Source organism: Phyllobates terribilis, unplaced genomic scaffold (assembly GCF_046119375.1).
Source record: "Phyllobates terribilis strain yellow unplaced genomic scaffold, ASM4611937v1 Scaffold_5__5_contigs__length_657084704, whole genome shotgun sequence".
Classification (NCBI taxonomy): Eukaryota; Metazoa; Chordata; class Amphibia; order Anura; family Dendrobatidae; genus Phyllobates; species Phyllobates terribilis.
In genome coordinates this window covers 154,579,244-154,598,538 of record NW_027362765.1, presented here as the reverse complement: position 1 = coordinate 154,598,538, position 19,295 = coordinate 154,579,244, and the positions used below count along the sequence as shown (strand labels likewise).

At 47.7% G+C, this 19,295-nt stretch overlaps 1 protein-coding gene across 2 annotated transcripts in view; it reads right to left on the bottom strand.

Annotated features, from left to right (window-relative positions):
* Positions 1–19,295, bottom strand: part of ITGA3 (integrin subunit alpha 3) — a 119,056-nt gene that overhangs the window by 81,767 nt on the left and 17,994 nt on the right. For both annotated transcript variants that reach the window (XM_073683237.1, XM_073683238.1), the window contains exon 2: positions 1,805–1,932. In XM_073683237.1, the coding sequence (XP_073539338.1) occupies positions 1,805–1,932 (128 nt within the window). The remainder of the gene's footprint in view (positions 1–1,804; positions 1,933–19,295) is intronic.

Genomic DNA, 19,295 nt, shown 5'->3' with positions numbered 1-19,295 from the left:
TTCTATTTTTTATCACCTGCTTTTGCACAACATTACAAAAGCAGCGCAAAAAGGGGACTAGTGGATTATTTTGGCTCCATTGTGGATGGCCAGTAGGTCTAGACCCATGTGTTCCATATTGACACAGACCTTCATTAGACTAATGTCAGCCCACAATCTAATGTGTATGGTGGCCTCCCGCCTGTCCCCAGACAGATCATTGTCAGGGAAGATAAGGATCCGGAGTGTACCATTTTGGACTGCTGATCCTTTTGTTCTCCAGGAGATATGCCACTGTCGCTCATGGAGAACACAGGAACAAACGGCCGAGTGAGCTCTCCTGGGTATGGGAAAATCGGCCAATATAGCTGCCAGCTGAACATCATCCACATCATCTAAACTATCATTCAGCTGACAACTATCTAAAGCGTATGAGGGACTTTAGGCTGGCATACAAAGTAGGCAGCTGTCAGCTGGATTTTCTCTACAGACTCCCCCATACACAGGAATGTTCGGCTCAGTAATCAGACATTCCCAGAATCATCTAGGAGCTGCTTATCTTCCCACCCAACAAAAGGATAGAAAAATGTCCTTATGTCCCCCAACATAATCTTTTGATGGACAGTCAAGAGGCCCCAATACACATTAGATAGTCAACCTATCCAAAATAGGTGGGTTCGGGTGACTTTTATCTAATGTGTATGGAGCTACGGGACATTTACATTGGACATGTCCATCACCTAATCCATGGCCTGACCAGTGGATTACCAGATTTCCATCACTCCATCAGACCTAGTTTTATTCTCAGCACAGATGCAGATTACTGCGAGTAACATCACCATCTTCCACGTCTTGGCTGCACTGCAGCATTAGCACAGAATCTGTCTCCGGCTCACAAGATCTGCTGGCAGGTTGGAGACTACCGCTGTTCTCCAGCTGTCAGACCATACCTCCCATCATCCTGTGCCTCCCCCGGACTGGAGACATGCTGAAGTTGTACCAGCAGCCGAGAAACATCAGGTCTGTAGACCCCTGACCCATGAAATTCCAGCACAGCAATAATAACTGTATCTTTACCCAAGTGCAACTGAAAGAAGCCAGGACCAGGCTCGATAATCCATCCGGGGACAACCACATTATACTGATAAGAGGCCGTACCCAGCTTTCTTAGAGTCCTGAATGGCAAATCCTCCTGGTTGTATTGCAGCACCACTCGGAAGTCCAGGAAAACAGGGTAACCACTTTATTTTAGTACTCTGTGTTGAGCAGTTCTTCCATAATTCCTCCTGGAAATTGACAATTTGATTGTCACCACCACCTCGTCATTGTGTCATGTCCCCTACATATTCTGACACTGTCCAATCAGTGCTGATAGTTGGCTGTGTAGGGGTAGGACACATCCTATACACAAGAGGAGGAATCTCAGCACAGTTGTCAATTTAGTCATATTTTTCCAGGAAGAGTAACAGAGGAACTTCACAACACAGAGTTCAAAAATAAGATGCAGCAGAATTCTTATTTTATGGGAATATAAGAATTTACTAACAGAGATCAGAGAGGTGAAAGATCCTTGCTTAAAAAAAAAAACAAAAAAAAAAACTTAGGGCTCATCAATCCATCCCTGGCATCTGCCCAGGTTTGCCTGGCACTGATACCATCTACGTATTACATTCACCTAATCTACTGTCCCAATTTAAGACTCCTCGTGACACCCCATTGCTGGATGAGTGAGCGTCCCATGTGGGCACATTGCTATAGTGTAGGCACCTGGCACTCCAGTAACAATTAATGGGCAGTGAGATGGCAGAACATATGATAGACTCACATTCCTGATCGATGGAGACTCTGAAACAGTCGGATTTGGACATTGAGATGGGACAGGCATAGACGGCTCCTGTTCTGTTAACATTCACATTTGGGGGTGCTGCATCTTGGGGAGCTCCTGACAGCATTCTGTAGGGACAGACAATAGGATTATTAAATTAAAAATGACACCTTTATACTATGATGAAGGATTCTATTACAGAACTTACCGTATATACATATATACTATAGGTATATAGCAGAACTGGGGCTACATAAGAATATGCCATGACGTAGGTGTGAATTGTGCTGCATGAGTAAAATGCCTTCATATTTAAAGCATACAAGTAAGTTTTAAGAAAAAACTTTCTGTGTACATCAGGAATAACAGTATTTCTGGCCATTATATGACTTCAGCATTTTTCTCCAATTTCTCTTTTTTCAGATTCTCTTTCTAATTTTCAGTTGTCACAGAGCTGGTGGGTAGACTTGCTACTATGATGTCTCCCATATACAGTACACAAACACATGAGGGATTCCTGCTCTCCTGTCACACAGAAGAAGCAGCAGCATGGAGGGCATTATACTGCAGTACTGAGCAGTGTGGCTGTGAATACAGCTCTGAGGTGAGATAAAAGAGAGAGCACCAACACAGGTCAAAGTATATTATTTTGTGTGTCTCTAACTTTGCTCAACAGGTTTTCAGATTGGATGATGAGTTCAAGAGGCAGACAGAAGGAGGAGAAGTGGATCATAAGTGAAACAAGAAGCAGCTTTCTCTGTTATTACTAAGTTTCTGATTTTCACTTGTACTATTGATTTATACAAAGTTTTCAGAAACAATAGTGGCCATTTCAACTCTATATGACCGGCACCTGTATTGAACGGGTCATGGAATGAGCACCCCAATAGGTCTCAAATTCATATTCCTCTTGTATTAAAGCGATAATCCCAGAACTGCTATAGATTAGAATGCTGGGCTCACTAGTGATCCCGAAAAACTTGGATCTGGAACCACAAGATCTGACCAGAGGTGCGTGTGTTCAACCTTCACTCCATTCATACTCTAGAAGACTGACAATAAGTCACGTACAACCCTTGGCTGTTATCTTCGATCCCACAGAGAATGACTGGAGTGGAGATCGAGCATGAGCCTTTCGCCCCATTTTACACAGGGTTCTACAGAGCTCCGTTGTCGTGTTTCCAAAGCCCAGTTCTTGGGATAGTAGCCCAGCACTCGGACCCTCAGAAATCAGTAAGTTAATTCCTATCATATGGATAAAGGATGAGTAGCAATTCTTGGAATAAACCCTTTAAATCCTGGAACACATACTCCCTAACCACAGGATATGAATGCAACTCCTAGGGAGGCCCCAATCGGTTAGAAATCCTCTGACGAGCTACATGGAATCTCCCACTCATATCCACTAGGTCCAAGCACCTATTTACCGCAAAGTATTCCAATGATGTATCAAGGCTTCTTACAGCAGCCCTATAATATCCAAATAGCAGTGATAAATCACATTTGTACAGTCCGCCTAGATAATCCTACGCCAGGCTACAATTTATTTCCTCCCTCCATATCAATACACCCCCTCCATCCTCAGCTATCACCCACAAGTATGCTGATACCGTGTTTAGACTAAGGTTGGCTGGTTTAAATCACCCAACTGGGAATGTGTCTGGGTAAGAGACCTGAATAATAGTGTATCGACCCTTAAAAAGTTACCCTTCCTTGTCATTTTTAACATTCACCCCCTCCCACCCCACTTTAGTAGAAGGGTGCACAGAACCTGTATAAACTCTCTTTCAATGGTTTACTAACATGTTTGCTAACATCGCGATGTCTACAGCAGTGGTCTGCAACCTGTCAACCTGGGGTGAAACTACAATGCTCAGCATGATCTGTGCATGCTGGGAGTTGTATTTATGCCATTACTGGAGAACCACAGGTTGCAGACCAATGGTCTACAGAGAGGATGAACCTTTCCCAAGAGGACAGGCATGGGGGGCACAGAAGCCCAGCACCCTCTCTAAGGGGCCCATAGCAGCTGCAAAAGATGATTCAACGTGATGTACGACTGGTTGCCAAATCATGCTGGGATTTATAGTCCTATGTGGGATGTATAGCCCTGGTGGGCTGTTTAATATCTGATCATCTATACGAGAAATGTCAAACTTAAACACAGAGGGCCAAAATGAAACACTTGAACAAAATCGCGGGCCACCCAGTATACAGTATAATGGGCCCCACATAGTCCTCCATACAGTATAATGGGCTCCACATAGTCCTCCATACAGTATAATGGGCTCCACATAGTCCTCCATACAGAATAATGGGCCCCACATAGTCCTCCATACAGAATAATGGGCCCCACATAGTCCTCCATACAGAATAATGGCCCCACATAGTCCTCCATACAGAATAATGGCCCCAATTAGTCCTCCATACAGAATAATGGGCCCCACATAGTCCTCCTTACAGAATAATGGCCCCACATAGTCCTTCATATAGTATAATTGGCCCCACATAGTCCTCCATACAGAATAATGGGCCCCACATAGTCCTCCATACAGAATAATGGGTGCACCACGTAGTCCTCCATACAGTATTATGGGCTCCACATAGTCCTCCATACAGAATAATGGGCCCCACATAGTCTTCCATACAGAATAATGGGTCCCACATAGTCCTCCATACAGAATAATGGGTCCCACATAGTCCTCCTTACAGAATAATGGGCCCCACATAGTCCTCCATACAGAATAATGGACTCCACATAGTCCTCCATACAGAATAATGGCCCCACATAGTCCTTCATATAGTATAATTGGCCCCACATAGTCCTCCATACAGAATAATGGGCCCCACATAGTCCTCCATACAGAATAATGGGTCCCACAGAGTACTGCATACAGTATAATGGGCCCCACATAGTCCTCCATACAGCATAATGGGCCCCACATAGTCCTCCTTACAGAATAATGGGCCCCACATAGTCCTCCATACAGAATAATGGGCCCCACATAGTCCTCCATACAGAATAATGGGCCGCACATAGTCCTCCTTACAGAATAATGGCCCCACATAGTCCTTCATATAGTATAATTGGCCCCACATAGTCCTTCATATAGTATAATTGGCCCCACATAGTCCTCCATACAGAATAATGGGCCCCACATAGTCCTCCATACAGAATAATGGGTCCCACAGAGTACTGCATACAGAATAATGGCCCCACAGAGTCCTCCATACAGAATAAGGGCTCCCCATAGGGGTGGTAGTTCTAGTGTCACGAGCCAAATATAACCACGCTGCGGGCCAGATTAGGTCTACACGCCGGAGTTTGACACATGTGATCTATTCCAAGACGTAGTGGGATTAGTAGTGTCCCAACAGCAGGATTGTCACAGGAGATATAGGAGATGATGGGTATTGTGCCTGTCAGTACAGAATTCTTCAGACCGGAGGGGGTTAACGTCTGCCTGTACACCATGGATTGTGATACCTGGTTTTGCAGCAGAATTAATTCAATGTTTGCCTTACAGCCCCTGTAAGTGTTGTGTCACTGATCTGAGGGTGGGGGAGTCAGGATAGATGCCCCTCCTGGGAATATGATGTGAATTTCTACTCAATAAAGAGTTAAAGACGTGAATGATCCCACTGGCGGCTAACGGAAATAAATTTGTCGGTGACTAACAGGAGGCTACCTGCATTTCTGGCATGCCTGGGGTGAATCAGAGGAAGAACACTTATCATGCCACACCCGGAGTGACACACAGCGGGCAGTGCCAGCCTCCATACACACTGCAGCAGAATGACGAGCATGGGCAGGATATATGGGTACTGTGCCAAGCTTCAAAGGCATACAATACTACAGAGAGGCCAGGCCGGGGCTGTGCCAACACACACTTGCTGACTGCTCTGCTATGACGGGTGGTAACACAGAGAATGAATGTAGCAATGTCTACAGAGCATAGGTGCCAAATCACATGTGTAAGAATACCGCAAAGTGACCGCAATGCACAATCAAAGCCGCATATACAATAGTGCCAATGCATATAATGTAGGGTGGGCACTGTGGGTGCCATGTGCTGCAACAAATACCAACTGCAAAACTAATGCTGAGCTGATCCCTTCTAGGTTGGCACTTATAAAATTATAGCAGAGCTGTTAACCCCATAGAAAGGAAAGGAGTCCAGCTCAACCAACATGTTCTGCTTTACTCAGATAAAATTCATACAAAGGACATCTGGTAATCATGATCATAATTAAGGGCGCTGCGACACCTGAAACGTGTAGATGCCAGCGCTATGTTAGCGCCAATACATTCGCCATCATCCTACCAGATGTCCTTTGCATGAATTTTATCTGAATAAAGAAGAACCGGTTCATTGAGCTGGACTCCTTTCCTTTCCATTTGCATTTCTGGGCCGTGGCAGAGCCAGTGTACGAGCTCTGAACGCGTCGGGAGAATACCAACGGTGAGCTGGAATTATTATTAAATGATACGTTGACCTTATACTTATTTTTTTCTCTACAATGCCAAAATGCTAATATACGTATATGACAATGATTTTCACATTCCATGATTGGCATTAGAACAGTGACCAAGATAAAAGCCACACTGGGGAGTCAGAGGTGAACCCACCGAGGAGAATCAGGCTACCCACCCACTATTCTGCAAGCTAAATGGAGTTTGCACACTTTTTCTACACAAAGGTTAAAACCTAAAGGGGTTCTCTGGGACTTTTTTATTTTTGATAGACCATTTTGTTTGATCATTGGACTTCCAACCTCCAGGACTCTCGCCATTCAGCACAATTTTGCAGCTTCAAAAACCGGAGTGACCAAACCAGCCGATCATCATGACGCCAGCACCCAATCACCTAATGTAACTTCTGACTTTCCACCAATAGCACAATTTGTTGGGGGGGGTGTGATGAATCAGGCATTTCAGATTTCCACATGCCTGATCCTTTGTTCCCACAGGAGATAAGTTGCTTTCAGATGAGTCTATCAGCTGCTTATTCCCCACTACCCACTGAAAACACAACCATTACCAAGCCGAGTCTGTGGCCCCGATTCACCACTTTTCTGGTATAATTACTTTATTTGTAGCTTTAGTATATGCGCTTCATTCTCTATACCTTTTGTGCTAATTTTAAAGCTGTCATTTTTTATTAAGTCTTGACAATTTTGCTTCTCCAGGTGATTTAGACATATTTGTGAAATGCAATTTTTACCAAATGTCGCATTTTTTGCCACATCTCACTTCAGTCCCTACCAGCAGTACGATTTCTGGAGGAGCTTTCAACATGGTGCATTTTTTAGATAAATGTGTGACTTTTCAAAGGATTTGTGATTTTTCCTGCTGAAAAGTCGCAAAAGAGGGTAAAGACAAAAATAAAGAGCATTTTTGATTTTTTGTATAATTCATGAACTGCGTGAGCCATTATGCTGACTGACAGCAGCTCAGCATTAGGGCCAGCTGTCAGTCAGTGCAGGGGGCGCGGTTACAGCCGCCACTCTCTATACACAGATCGGTGACTGAACCCGCGCCAAATGACAGGTTCCCTTTTTTTTAATCTTCTGGTGAATCTTACCTGGGGTCTTCTGTCACGCAAGGTGTGGAAAAGACTTAGTGCAACACAAAGGGAAGAGGGAAAGGGAGCCCAAACTATAGGGAAAGGGGGTAAGTGGAGACCTCCTAGGTTGATCTAGCCTCACCCTGTCTCCTCTAACGTCCCTCTATTGGCTCTTCACCAATCACCGCACGCGTGCCTCGTCCAGTCTTTCCCTGGTGTACGGCTATGGCTAGGGAAGGGAGGAGATGAGCACTAGTCGATCTCCGCTAAACATTATAGACAACAAGGGTAAACAAACAGGGGGAAATTGCTTAGCTTTAGACGACTCCAGACAAATGTGCATATGTTCTCAAGCTCAAGAGAGGACGAAGTACTGCTCTTGCTAAAGCCTCACAAGTAGTAATGAATATCGCCAGCACCTCCCTCTGAAACATAGCAGGCATTTATACACTCAGGCCAGGGTGTTAATTAGCCATGGGAAGGTAGCCACTAAGTCCTAGTGACAGTCTCTAAGAAGATGTCTGTAATGCCAAATGTAGAGATCTCCTGCAACCAACTGCAGGGCGACTGTCACCTCTGACACACCCATGACATCTCCCCCAGCCACGAGGCAGCAGCAGGTGGACCCTTCAAACCAAGGGTTACCACGCTATCCCCTAGGTGACCCTTACCATATTTTTTACTTTTTTCCTCCTCCTATAGGAGACTTTGGCACAAATAAATGTCAGAATACCATAAGCCAACAAAAGAAAAGTGACTTCAAGAAATTGCAAATGATGAATCGGAGCCTGTGTGTCAAAGGTCGGGAAGAACAGCTCCATATCACTGACACAGATAATATAAGTCTCCAATGCAAATATCCTGCAAACAACACTTTATTTTTCAGCAGCCAGGACTCCTGTGATTCTGGCAGTAATCGTTAGGGTAATTAATCAGGTTTTAGGGGGTATTTAACAATGGGAATATATCTAAAAAAACATGTAAATATAATACAACAGGCAAGAAAGGACCAGTAATAGGTGCAACGTGATATGTCCTATGAAGAAAGTCAGGAGCATGCCGCACAAAAGTTGTGTCAGCAGCACTCAGTGGGAACTCACACTGACCCCTGACTTGAGATAAGGAGCTGAGTGAAGTCTACAATGTCTCCTGTCTCCTCCTTTCTTAGCATGTTCCAACTTGAGAAGAGCCCGAAATAAGCTGTGGGCTACAAAGAAAGACATTAGGCTAGGACGGGAAGGGCGGCTGTAGCTTACTATATATATCTATAGGCAATGACTGAGTAGGTGTGTAAGTAAACACATTCACACATCTTATCGGGGTGGAGATACCATTTGAAACAAGACATATATCTAAAACTCCTGCGAAAACTCTTTAAGATAAATATGAGCGTGTGTAGGTCCTAAAGGGTGTGTATACTTTCGTAACTACTTTAAGTGCTCTAATGTATTTAAAAATAAAAAAGAGGCAACTTTGCATAAAAAAATAACTCTACACTTTCTAAAAAGACTTGTGTGTCTCCATGGTAACAGACTACAAACACAACCAGTGTAGTCTGATGCTGCCGTGATGTTACTCCACCCTTTCTGCACCTTCTTCTTGCTAAATTAAGTTGCCCAGACATATTAGATATCTGCTGGCCAAACGCTCCTTCAGCAGACAGCCTTGACCTCCCATGCACATAAACGGTGGTCAGCCAAGAGTTCACGTTTTTTCAATTAGAAAAGGTAATGTAATAAGCTCTTGGGAGAACAAAAGGATTGAGCTTTTACATTTAAAGGGAATCTGTCATGTAAAAAAAACACTGTTGACCTTCAGATATGGGGTTAATCTGGAGGTTAATAGTGTCATGAAGCCATGCAGCCGCTGCACTGAAGGCCGAGTTACTGGAGAGAATGAACTTTATTCCTACCGCCAACCTCCAGCTTTCAGTCATAGAAGCACGAATTCAATCACCGTTTGGTACATACTGTGCAACAGCTGTAACCGCGCCCTGGCACCGACTGAGTCAGGAGGCCCCCATTCACATGGTTCAGAAATCCCAACGAAATCAGCTTGTTCACCTAAAGTTAATCTAATGTGTGTGGGGGGGCGTTTACAGACAGTTGAAAGGATGGCAGATAGAGAGGCGTTACATGTGACTCTAATATCAGCAAATTTCCTCTTCTTACCTCTTTTAGTGCCACCCATTCTAAGTAGAAATCCTAAAAGTCAATATCAACCCTTTAACAAGCCTAGGAAAAAGCCAATCCAAAGTCTCACTTTGCAAACACGTGTTTCCCTCCTCAGTGCAAAGCATGAGATCTGATTTGGCTGTATGAGACGCCTCTAACTAGTTTCTAAGGGGTAACGTTTCTCCTTGTGGAGAGTGACATGCCTGACATGCCAGGGTAAGGAGGCAAGGCGATACAATTTTATCATGTGGCTATGCTAATTAAAGGGTCGATATTGACTTTTAGGATTTCTACTTCCAATAGATGGCACTAGAGTTCAAGTCCTCTTCCTCACCGAAGAGGTAATTTGTATGATCAGATCACACAAGGTTTGTGCTCTGTAACTATAGAGACACATATTTCTGCATAGGAACCGTGAACAAAAGACTCACAATGGTTAAAATCAGAATGATATAATATACAGAAGAATGATGAACCAGGGAATAATATACGGCGATGGTTGATCATCGTTATTAATAACTGCACTAACCAAGAGGAATAATCAATAAGAACGCAGCAGGAGACATCAGATAATAATAGGTTTAGTTAAAAAAAACAAAACAGTCTATTAAAAAAACAACAATTTTTCGTTAGTTCTGTTTTAGCAAACATTGTTTCACTTTGGAGTGACTATGTTGTCAATGATGTGAGTAATGAAAATCCCAAAACTCACCAAGAAAATGTAATAAACCACAGACTAAGATACTGTATATACATTAGATCAATGTCAGTCAAACCCACTGATTTCATCAGGAACTGCGGACCATCTAATGTAAGACCCTAACCAAGCGAAAAGTGTCAGTGGAAAGAAAGATCGGGGGGTGGTTGGATTTCAACATGCCCTATACTCTCATTCTCAGTGGAGAAAAGAGGCTACTGTGAGAGGTATCTGGCAGAAGATTATTCCACTTACCCCAAAGTAAGGGAAATTGGTAGAGTCGCCCCATTCAGTGTGTAACGTCTGGTGCTGAGTACTGTAGAACAGCTCAGCCCTCTCTCATATGAGCTGTTCTGCAGTACCCGGCACAGGCCACTACACATTCACTAAAGCAGCACAGTGCAGCTCCACTCCATGTGTTTACAAGGGGCCACAGTCAGAGGTTCTAACAGCTGATCCATGGGGGTGCCCAGTACCAGACCCCTACAGATCTAAATGTATTTTGAAAGGACAACTCCTTTAATGCTACTAGTCACTACATCACTTGGCAATTGAGTGGCTATTGGGAAAGGGAAAGGAAATAAGAACAAATAGGTTAAACAGGAAAGGACAATAAACCACTGTAGCGTCGGCGTCCCTGCCTCCAGCTAGGTAGGGACGCCGTTCCCCTCACCTCTCCGCTCCGTGCCCGGCGTCTTTCTCCCGCTCTGCTGGCCGTCCTAAGGAGTCTCCCGGCCAATGTCCGGAGGACCTCACCATATATAAGGCACCTCCTCCAAAATGGAGGTGCCCGAGCAATGTTGTTGCAAAGCCTTTCAACTCTGCTTCAGCCCTCAGGTCCCGTTACCAGTTACCTGCCAGTCACCTGCCAGATTCCTGCGTGATACCTGCCTGATATCTGCTTACCTGCTTGCTATCCTGTGGTCCGACAGTCTGCCTACCAGCACCTGCCAGTCTGTCTATGGATCAGTCCGCCTGCGGACCAGGAAGTACCTGCCAGATACCTGCCTGCCTGTCCAGAGACTCTTACTCGTTCACCTGGGAGCGCTCACCTGCTACCTGCCTGCTAGCCTACCTGGAGGCTTAGCAGTCACTTGCTGTGACCACCTGCCTGTCCAGAGACTCTTGCCCGCTCACCTGGGAGCGCTCACCTGCTACCTGCCTGCTAGCCTACCTGGAGGCTTAGCCGTCACTTGCTGTGACCACCTGCCTGTCCAGAGACTCTTGCCCGCTCACCTGGGAGCGCTCACCTGCTACCTGCCTGCTAGCCTACCTGGAGGCTCTGCCGTCACTTGCCGTGACCACCTGCCTGTCCAGAGACTCTTGTCCGCTCACCTGGGAGCGCTCACCTGCTACCTGCCTGCTAGCCTATCTAGAGACTCTTTCCCTGCTGTCACTTGCCGTGACCACCTGCCCATCTAGAGACTCTTTCCCTGCTGTCACTTGCCGTTACCACCTGCCCGTCTGGAGACTCTTACCCTGCTGTCACTTGCCGTGACCATCCGCCTGTCAAGAGACTGTCCCCGTCACTTGCCGTGACCTCCTGCCCTTCTACCCAGAGACTGTCCCTGGCACTTACCGTGACTACCTGCCCGCCTTCCCTGGGAGCCACCCGCTTCCTTACAAGGACTGCCCCTTTGTATAGTTGCTCAGAGGTTCCACCTCCCAGACCCGTTACAGTTTGCTCGGGCCATGGAACCCGGTGGCACCCAAGCTCCCTCGCTCTCGGACCTATGCCATGAACTGTCCCGTCAGAGGTCCCAACAGGAGTCCATCCTGAGCCACCTGCGTAGTGTTAACTCCCGCCTGGACACACTGACTACATCTTCGGGACCGGTTTCCAGTCGCACGACTCCTACCCCGGCAGTGCCGCTGCCCATCAATTCCATGGCATCTCTTCCCGGTCCCCGCCTCACCGCCCCGCCTCGTTTTGGCGGAGATCCCGGTCAGGCACGGGGCTTCATTAACCTGTGCACTCTGCACTTCGAACTGTTGGCACACCAGTTTTCCACTGACCGAGCCAAAGTAGCCTTCATCATGTCCCATCTCACGGGGGAGGCGCTGGCCTGGCTAAATCCTCTATGGGAGAGAGGAGACCCCCTGGTGTCCAATCTGCCAGCCTTTCTCTCGGCTTTCCGGAAGGTCTTCGACGAACCAGGACGGAGGACCTCATCCGCCTCATCTCTGCTACGCCTCCGCCAAGGAAGTCTCACCGTGGGCCAATATGCCATTCGGTTCCGAACACTTGCTTCGGAGCTTGCCTGGGATAACGACGCCCTGGTGTCCGTCTTCTGGGAGGGTCTGCTCGGCCGTATTAAAGATGAACTCGCCGGTCGGGACATTACTACCACTCTCGGCGACTTAATTACACTTGCCACCCGGATTGACATCCGGTTCCAGGAAAGCACCAAAGAGGTCACCCGTGAGAGGAGGTTTCCACGCCTTGCCCCTACCTTCCAGAGATCCGTCACTTCCTCCGTTACTCCTCCGGCGCACTCACCCGAGCCTATGCAGGTCGACCAGACCAAGATAGTCAAGACCCGTCAAGAATTACGCCGTGCCGAGGGGAGTTGCTTCTACTGTGGCAGTAAGGAGCACCGGATCCGTTCCTGCCCGGAGAGGTCGGGAAACGCCTGTGTCTAGGATCGCTCAGAGAGGTCACCCTAGACAGAAATAAACCCTCTCCATCTCTAATGCTGTCGGTCTCTATCATCTGCGGGGAGAACCGTTATTTTGAACTGGCTCAACTTGACTCTGGAGCTGCCGGAAATCTCATTTCTCAGTCCCTGGTAGAGAAATACCGCATTCCCACCAAACCTCTGGCTGTACCCTTATCTGTCGCCGCCGTGGATGGGGGCCTCTTACCACATCCCATCCAACTCGTCACCGAATCCATAACTCTGCAGGTGGGAATGCTGCACTCTGAGAGCATCTGCTTCCATGTTCTGCCTGGACTCTCTCACGCCCTCTTGCTAGGCCTACCTGGCTCCAGAGACACGCACCCGTGCTTGATTGGCAGACCGGAGAAGTTCTTCGCTGGGGACAGGACTGCCATAAGACTTGTTTAGTTCCCGTTCATCCTGCTCGTCCTTCTCCTACCCCAGCCAATCTACCCGGCCTACCGGCTCCTTATTGGTCTTTTGCGGACGTCTTTAATAAAAGAGAAGCAGAGACATTACCCCCTCATAGACCATACGACTGCCCAATTGTCCTGATGCCCAGCGCTACTCCTCCCCGTGGGCGTATTTACCCTTTGTCCGCTGCTGAGACCCGGTCCATGTCTGAATATATTGAGGAGAATCTGGCCCGGGGATTTATCCGGAAATCTACCTCCCCGGCGGGAGCAGGCTTCTTCTTCGTCAAAAAGAAGGACAGCTCACTCCGTCCCTGTATAGACTATAGAGGCCTTAATCAGATCACAGTGAAGAATAAATACCCCCTTCCGCTCATTCCTGAATTATTTGACCGTCTGAGGGGGGCTAGAATCTTCACCAAGCTGGACCTCCGTGGGGCGTATAATCTGGTCCGTATCCGTCAGGGGGATGAATGGAAGACGGCATTCAACACCCGGGATGGCCACTATGAATATCTTGTAATGCCCTTCGGTCTCTGTAACGCTCCCGCCGTCTTTCAAGAGTTGGTCAATGACATCTTCCATGACCTTCTCTACTCCTGCGTGGTGGTGTACCTGGACGACATCTTGGTCTTCTCTCCGGATCTTCTCACTCACCGGAGGGACGTTCGTCAGGTCCTGCTCAGGCTCAGGCAGAACCACCTCTACGCTAAATATGAGAAGTGCCTCTTTGAGCAGACCTCGCTTCCGTTTCTGGGCTACATAATCTCTCACACCGGCCTACAAATGGACCCTGAGAAACTGCCTGCCATCGAGAAGTGGCCCCGACCAGAGGGGTTGAAGGCCATTCAGCGGTTCCTGGGCTTCGCCAACTACTACCGCCTCTTCATTCCGCACTTCTCTTCCCGGACTGCCCCTATCTCGGCGCTCACCCGTAAGGGCGCTAATCCCAGAGAATGGCCGCCCGAAGCAGAGGAGGCCTTCCTTTCCTTAAAAAGAGCTTTTTCCTCCGCCCCTGTGCTGCATCATCCGGACGGCAACAAACAATTCTTTCTAGAAGTCGACGCTTCCTCCTCCGAGCCGGAGCAGTACTTACCCAAAAGTCGTCTTCCGGAAGAATGGTAACTTGCGGCTTCTTCTCCAAACTCTTCTCCTCTTCGGAGCGCAATTATTCTATAGGAGACCGAGAATTGTTGGCCATTAAGCTGGCACTGGAGGAGTGGCGTTACCTGCTCGAGGGGGCTCTTCACCCGGTAATAATTTACACGGACCACAAGAACTTGGCTTACCTCCAGAGTGCCCAGAGACTTAACCCGCGCCAAGCCCGGTGGTCCTTGTTCTTCGCCCGCTTTAATTTCATTCTTCATTTTCGCCCGGCTGACAAAAACATCAAAGCAGATGCCTTATCCCGATCCTTTTTGGTCTCTGATCTTGAGGAGGAGCCTAAACACATCATTGACCCCGCCAAAGTAATGCAGGTGGCCCCCGTGAATCTAAATAGTCTTCCACCCGGTAAGACGTTCGTAACTGTTCCTGATCGTGAGAAGGTTCTACACTGGGGACACTCATCCAAGCTAGCTGGCCACGCTGGTCAGAAAAAGACCCTCCAGCTTATTACCCGGCATTACTGGTGGCCTACCCTGCACAAGGACGTAATAGACTTTGTTTCAGCCTGTGTGTCCTGCGCCCGCAACAAGGTTCCGAGACATCTGCCAGCCGGCCGTCTCCTTCCTCTTCCTGTACCTGCTGCCCCGTGGCAGCATATAGCTATGGACTTTATTACGGACCTCCCTGTCTCTGCCGGTTGTACGGTCATATGGGTGGTCGCTGACCACTTCTCCAAAATGGCTCACTTTATTCCCCTGCCGGGTCTCCCGTCTGCATCAGAGTTAGCTAAATACTTTGTCCATCATGTCTTCCGTCTTCATGGACTTCCTCTTCACATCGTATCCGACCGAGGGGTTCAGTTCACCTCTCGTTTTTGGCGAGCCATGTGTAAACTGCTGGGGGTCACCTTGGACTTTTCTTCTGCTTATCACCCACAGTCCAATGGCCAAGTAGAACGGATCAACCAAATTTTAACCAGTTACCTCCGGCTCTTTGTTAATGCTCACCATTCCGACTGGGTAGATCTTTTACCGTGGGCCGAATTTTCTTACAATAATCACGAGAGCGAATCTTCCTCCAAATCCCCGTTTTTTGTAGTCTTCGGTCAGCATCCTCGGATCCCGTTTCCCGTCTCCGCCTCGGTGGACAATCCGGCTGCGGAATCTCTCGTTAACGAATTTTCCTCCATTTGGGAAAGTACCAGATCCGCACTTCTTCAGTCATCCGAGCGGATGAAAAAACAGGCTGACAAGAGACGTCTGGATCCACCACAATTCTGTCCTGGAGATAAGGTCTGGCTCTCGTCCAAATATGTCCGGCTCAAGATTCCTTCCTACAAGTTAGGGCCTCGGTTCATCGGCCCACTGGAAGTTATCAAACAAATCAACCCGGTGGCCTATAAATTGAAACTCCCGGCCAATTTGCGGATTCCTAACTCCTTCCATGTATCTCTACTCAAACCCGTGATACTTAACTCTTTTTCCAAGTCTACAGGTACGCCTCCTGCTCCGGTTTCCGCTGAAAACGAGTTTGAGGTAGAGAACATTCTGGCCACCAAAAGGGTAAGAGGAAGGACCTTTTTTCTAGTGGATTGGAAGGGGTTTGGTCCTGAGGAGAGAACATGGGAGCCCCGGGAGAACATCCATGCCCCGCTCATCCTTGATAAATTTCTGTCTGGCCTAAAAAAGGGGGGGCCTAAAGGGGGGGGTACTGTAGCGTAGGCGTCCCTGCCTCCTGCTAGGCAGGAACGCCGTTCCCCTCACCTCTCCGTGCCCGGCGTCTTCCTCCCGCTCTGCTGGCAGCGCGCGCTGCTTCCCGGCCTCTGTGCTTAGGGCGCGCGCGCTCCCCCTCTCTTAAAGGGGCTGCGCGCGCCGTCCTAAGGAGTCCCCGGCCAATGGCCGGAGGACCTCACCATATATAAGGCACCTCCTCCAAAATGGAGGTGCCCGAGCAAAGTTGTTGCAAAGCCTTTCAACTCTGCTTCAGCCCTCAGGTCCCGTTACCAGTTACCTGCCAGATTCCTGCTTGATACCTGCCTGATACCTGCCTGATATCTGCTTACCTGCTTGCTATCCTGTGGTCCGACAGTCTGCCTACCAGCACCTGCCAGTCTGTCTATGGATCATTCCGCCTGCGGACCAGGAAGTACCTGCCAGATACCTGCCTGCCTGTCCAGAGACTCTTACTCGCTCACCTGGGAGCGCTCACCTGCTACCTGCCTGCTAGCCTACCTGTAGGCTTAGCCGTCACTTGCTGTGACCACCTGCCTGTCCAGAGACTCTTGCCCGCTCACCTGGGTGAGCTCACCTGCTACCTGCCTGCTAGCCTACCTGGAGGCTTAGCCGTCACTTGCTGTGACCACCTGCCTGTCCAGAGACTCTTGCCCGCTCACCTGGGAGCGCTCACCAGCTACCTGCCTGCTAGCCTACCTGGAGGCTCTGCCGTCACTTGCCGTGACCACCTGTCTGTCCAGAGACTCTTGTCCGCTCACCTGGGAGCGCTCACCTGCTACCTGCCTGCTAGCCTATCTAGAGACTCTTTCCCTGCTGTCACTTGCCGTGACCACCTGCCCGTCTAGAGACTCTTTCCCTGCTGTCACTTGCCATGACCACCTGCCCGTCTAGAGACTCTTTCCCTGCTGTCACTTGCCGTGACCACCTGCCGTCTAGAGATTCTTACCCTGCTTTCACTTGCCGTGACCATCCGCCTGTCAAGAGACTGTCCCCGTCACTTGTCGTGACCTCCTGCCCTTCTACCCAGAGACTGTCCCTGTCACTTGCCGTGACTACCTGCCCGCCTTCCCTGGGAGCCACCCGCTTCCTTACAAGGACTGCCCCTTTGTATAGTTGCTCAGAGGTTCCACCTCCCAGACCCGTTACAACCACTACATCAAGGATTGACTTTTATCAAGTCAATCACCATTGAAGGGCTAATCCACTGTGCCAAACAAGATTGACCCTAAGGCCTCATTCACACATCAGTATTTTTGAATCAGTATGTCTATGCCAGAACCAGGAGTGTCTCCAAAACACATAACAGCTGTCAATCTTTTAATTATAGTTTTTCTCTGTAAGTTCCACTCCTGGCTTTGGCATACAAACACTGATACAAAAATACCGAGGAGTGAATGAGACCTAAACCAGTGGTTCACAAGCAAAGGACCCAACCACCTGATCACAATATGTCTGCTAAACTTGAAGATCAGTGGAAAGCATGATGAAAGACCATCTACATTATGCACAAGTCCAGGCAGCACAACCCCTATAGAGTATGAGTAGAGCCAGGGCATGCATTTGCATGTTCCAGTAGAGATGACCACTAGCCCAGGAGACTTCAAAACCCTAAGGGTATGTGCCCACGTTGCGGAAATGAAGCGGAAAATTTGCGCTTCATTTCCGCATGTCCTTTCCTGGAAAAACGCATTCGGAATTTCGCAAGCGTTTATCGTGCGTTTTTCGCGTGTTTTCCACATGCGGAATTGCCTTGCGTTTTTTATTGCATTGCAAAGGCAATTCCGCTTGCGGAAACGCAAAATTAATTGACATGCTGCGGATTTTTGTGCGCATCAAAAACGCTGCGGAAAAATCCGCAGCATGGGCATAGAACTTGCAGATTCTCATTGGGGACCATGGGGTGCGGATTACCAAGCGTTTTACAAGCGTTTCCGCTGTGGAAATTCTGCATCAAATACGCTTGTTAAATGCTACGTGGGCACATACCCTTAGACAAAGATGGAACAGCGCTCCAAAATTAGCAGGTTTGCTTCAAAACATCCTACTGTGTGTTATCTCAATCCAAAAAGAGTCGTTTATTGTCACACGTGCACTGTTCGCAGTCACCTTGCAGCTCCAAAATGGCTACCACGAACAGGCTTAGCGCAAGCTACTTCGTTTCCCAGAACTACAGGGTTGCCCTGGCTTTCACCCTTTAACCCCTGTACACGGGTCTGCACTTACACATGGTTCCGTGGGCTAGAGCCACAGTCAGCTGCTGCAGCTGCAGTGGCGCAAGCTGGCAAGAAGGATAGTCAGGTAGCCAGGTCAGAACCTGGAGATCACGCCAGGAACACAATCATAAGACAAGAGGGTAATCAAATGTGAAGCCGAGGTCAAAGAATGGAAATAATCAGGATAAAACATAGGCGCACAGCACAGATGTATATACCAGGATAGTAGAACTACTGACTGGCAGTGTGAACTGTCTCTCAGGGGTTTATATAGAACAGCACCAACAAGTGCTGACAGCAAATAGAAACCCAAATTAACAAGAATAACCCCATAGCTTCCGGACTGGTCAGAGCCACAAGTCCCAGGAATCACCTGCAACTAAAGGCGCGGCGCCATCTAGCAGTAACCAGCACAGGTGTTACAGTTTTATAGATCACTTTATCACCCTCTATTTTTCATTCATACTCAGGTCACCACATAACAGGCAAATGACAATATAGTAATGCTCCCTGTTGTGATATGGCTCATCTAATACAGTATATTATTATTATATCTCTCTTGACTCTTCTACTGATTTTTTCCCGTATTGCAGTTTTTTGATTGCTGTATCTGATAGACTGAATTGTTACAAGCTGTAGCACCACATCCCACGGTTCCAGTTTACTAATTTTTCACCTACTTGACTGATCACCTATTCCGTTTGTTGAGCACATCATTTTATAAATTGCATACACGTTATACTTTCTTATGTTGTACTATGTCATTGTGTTCATACTTAGCCTGATGAAGTGTCTGTGACACAAAATGTTGCGATCACAAGAAAGTATATTCATAAATGTGGTATTTCTTTTTGATTCTGCATAATACACAATAAAGATGTTTTGAGGCAAAACTGCTAATTTTGGAGAGCTGTTCCATCCTTTTAT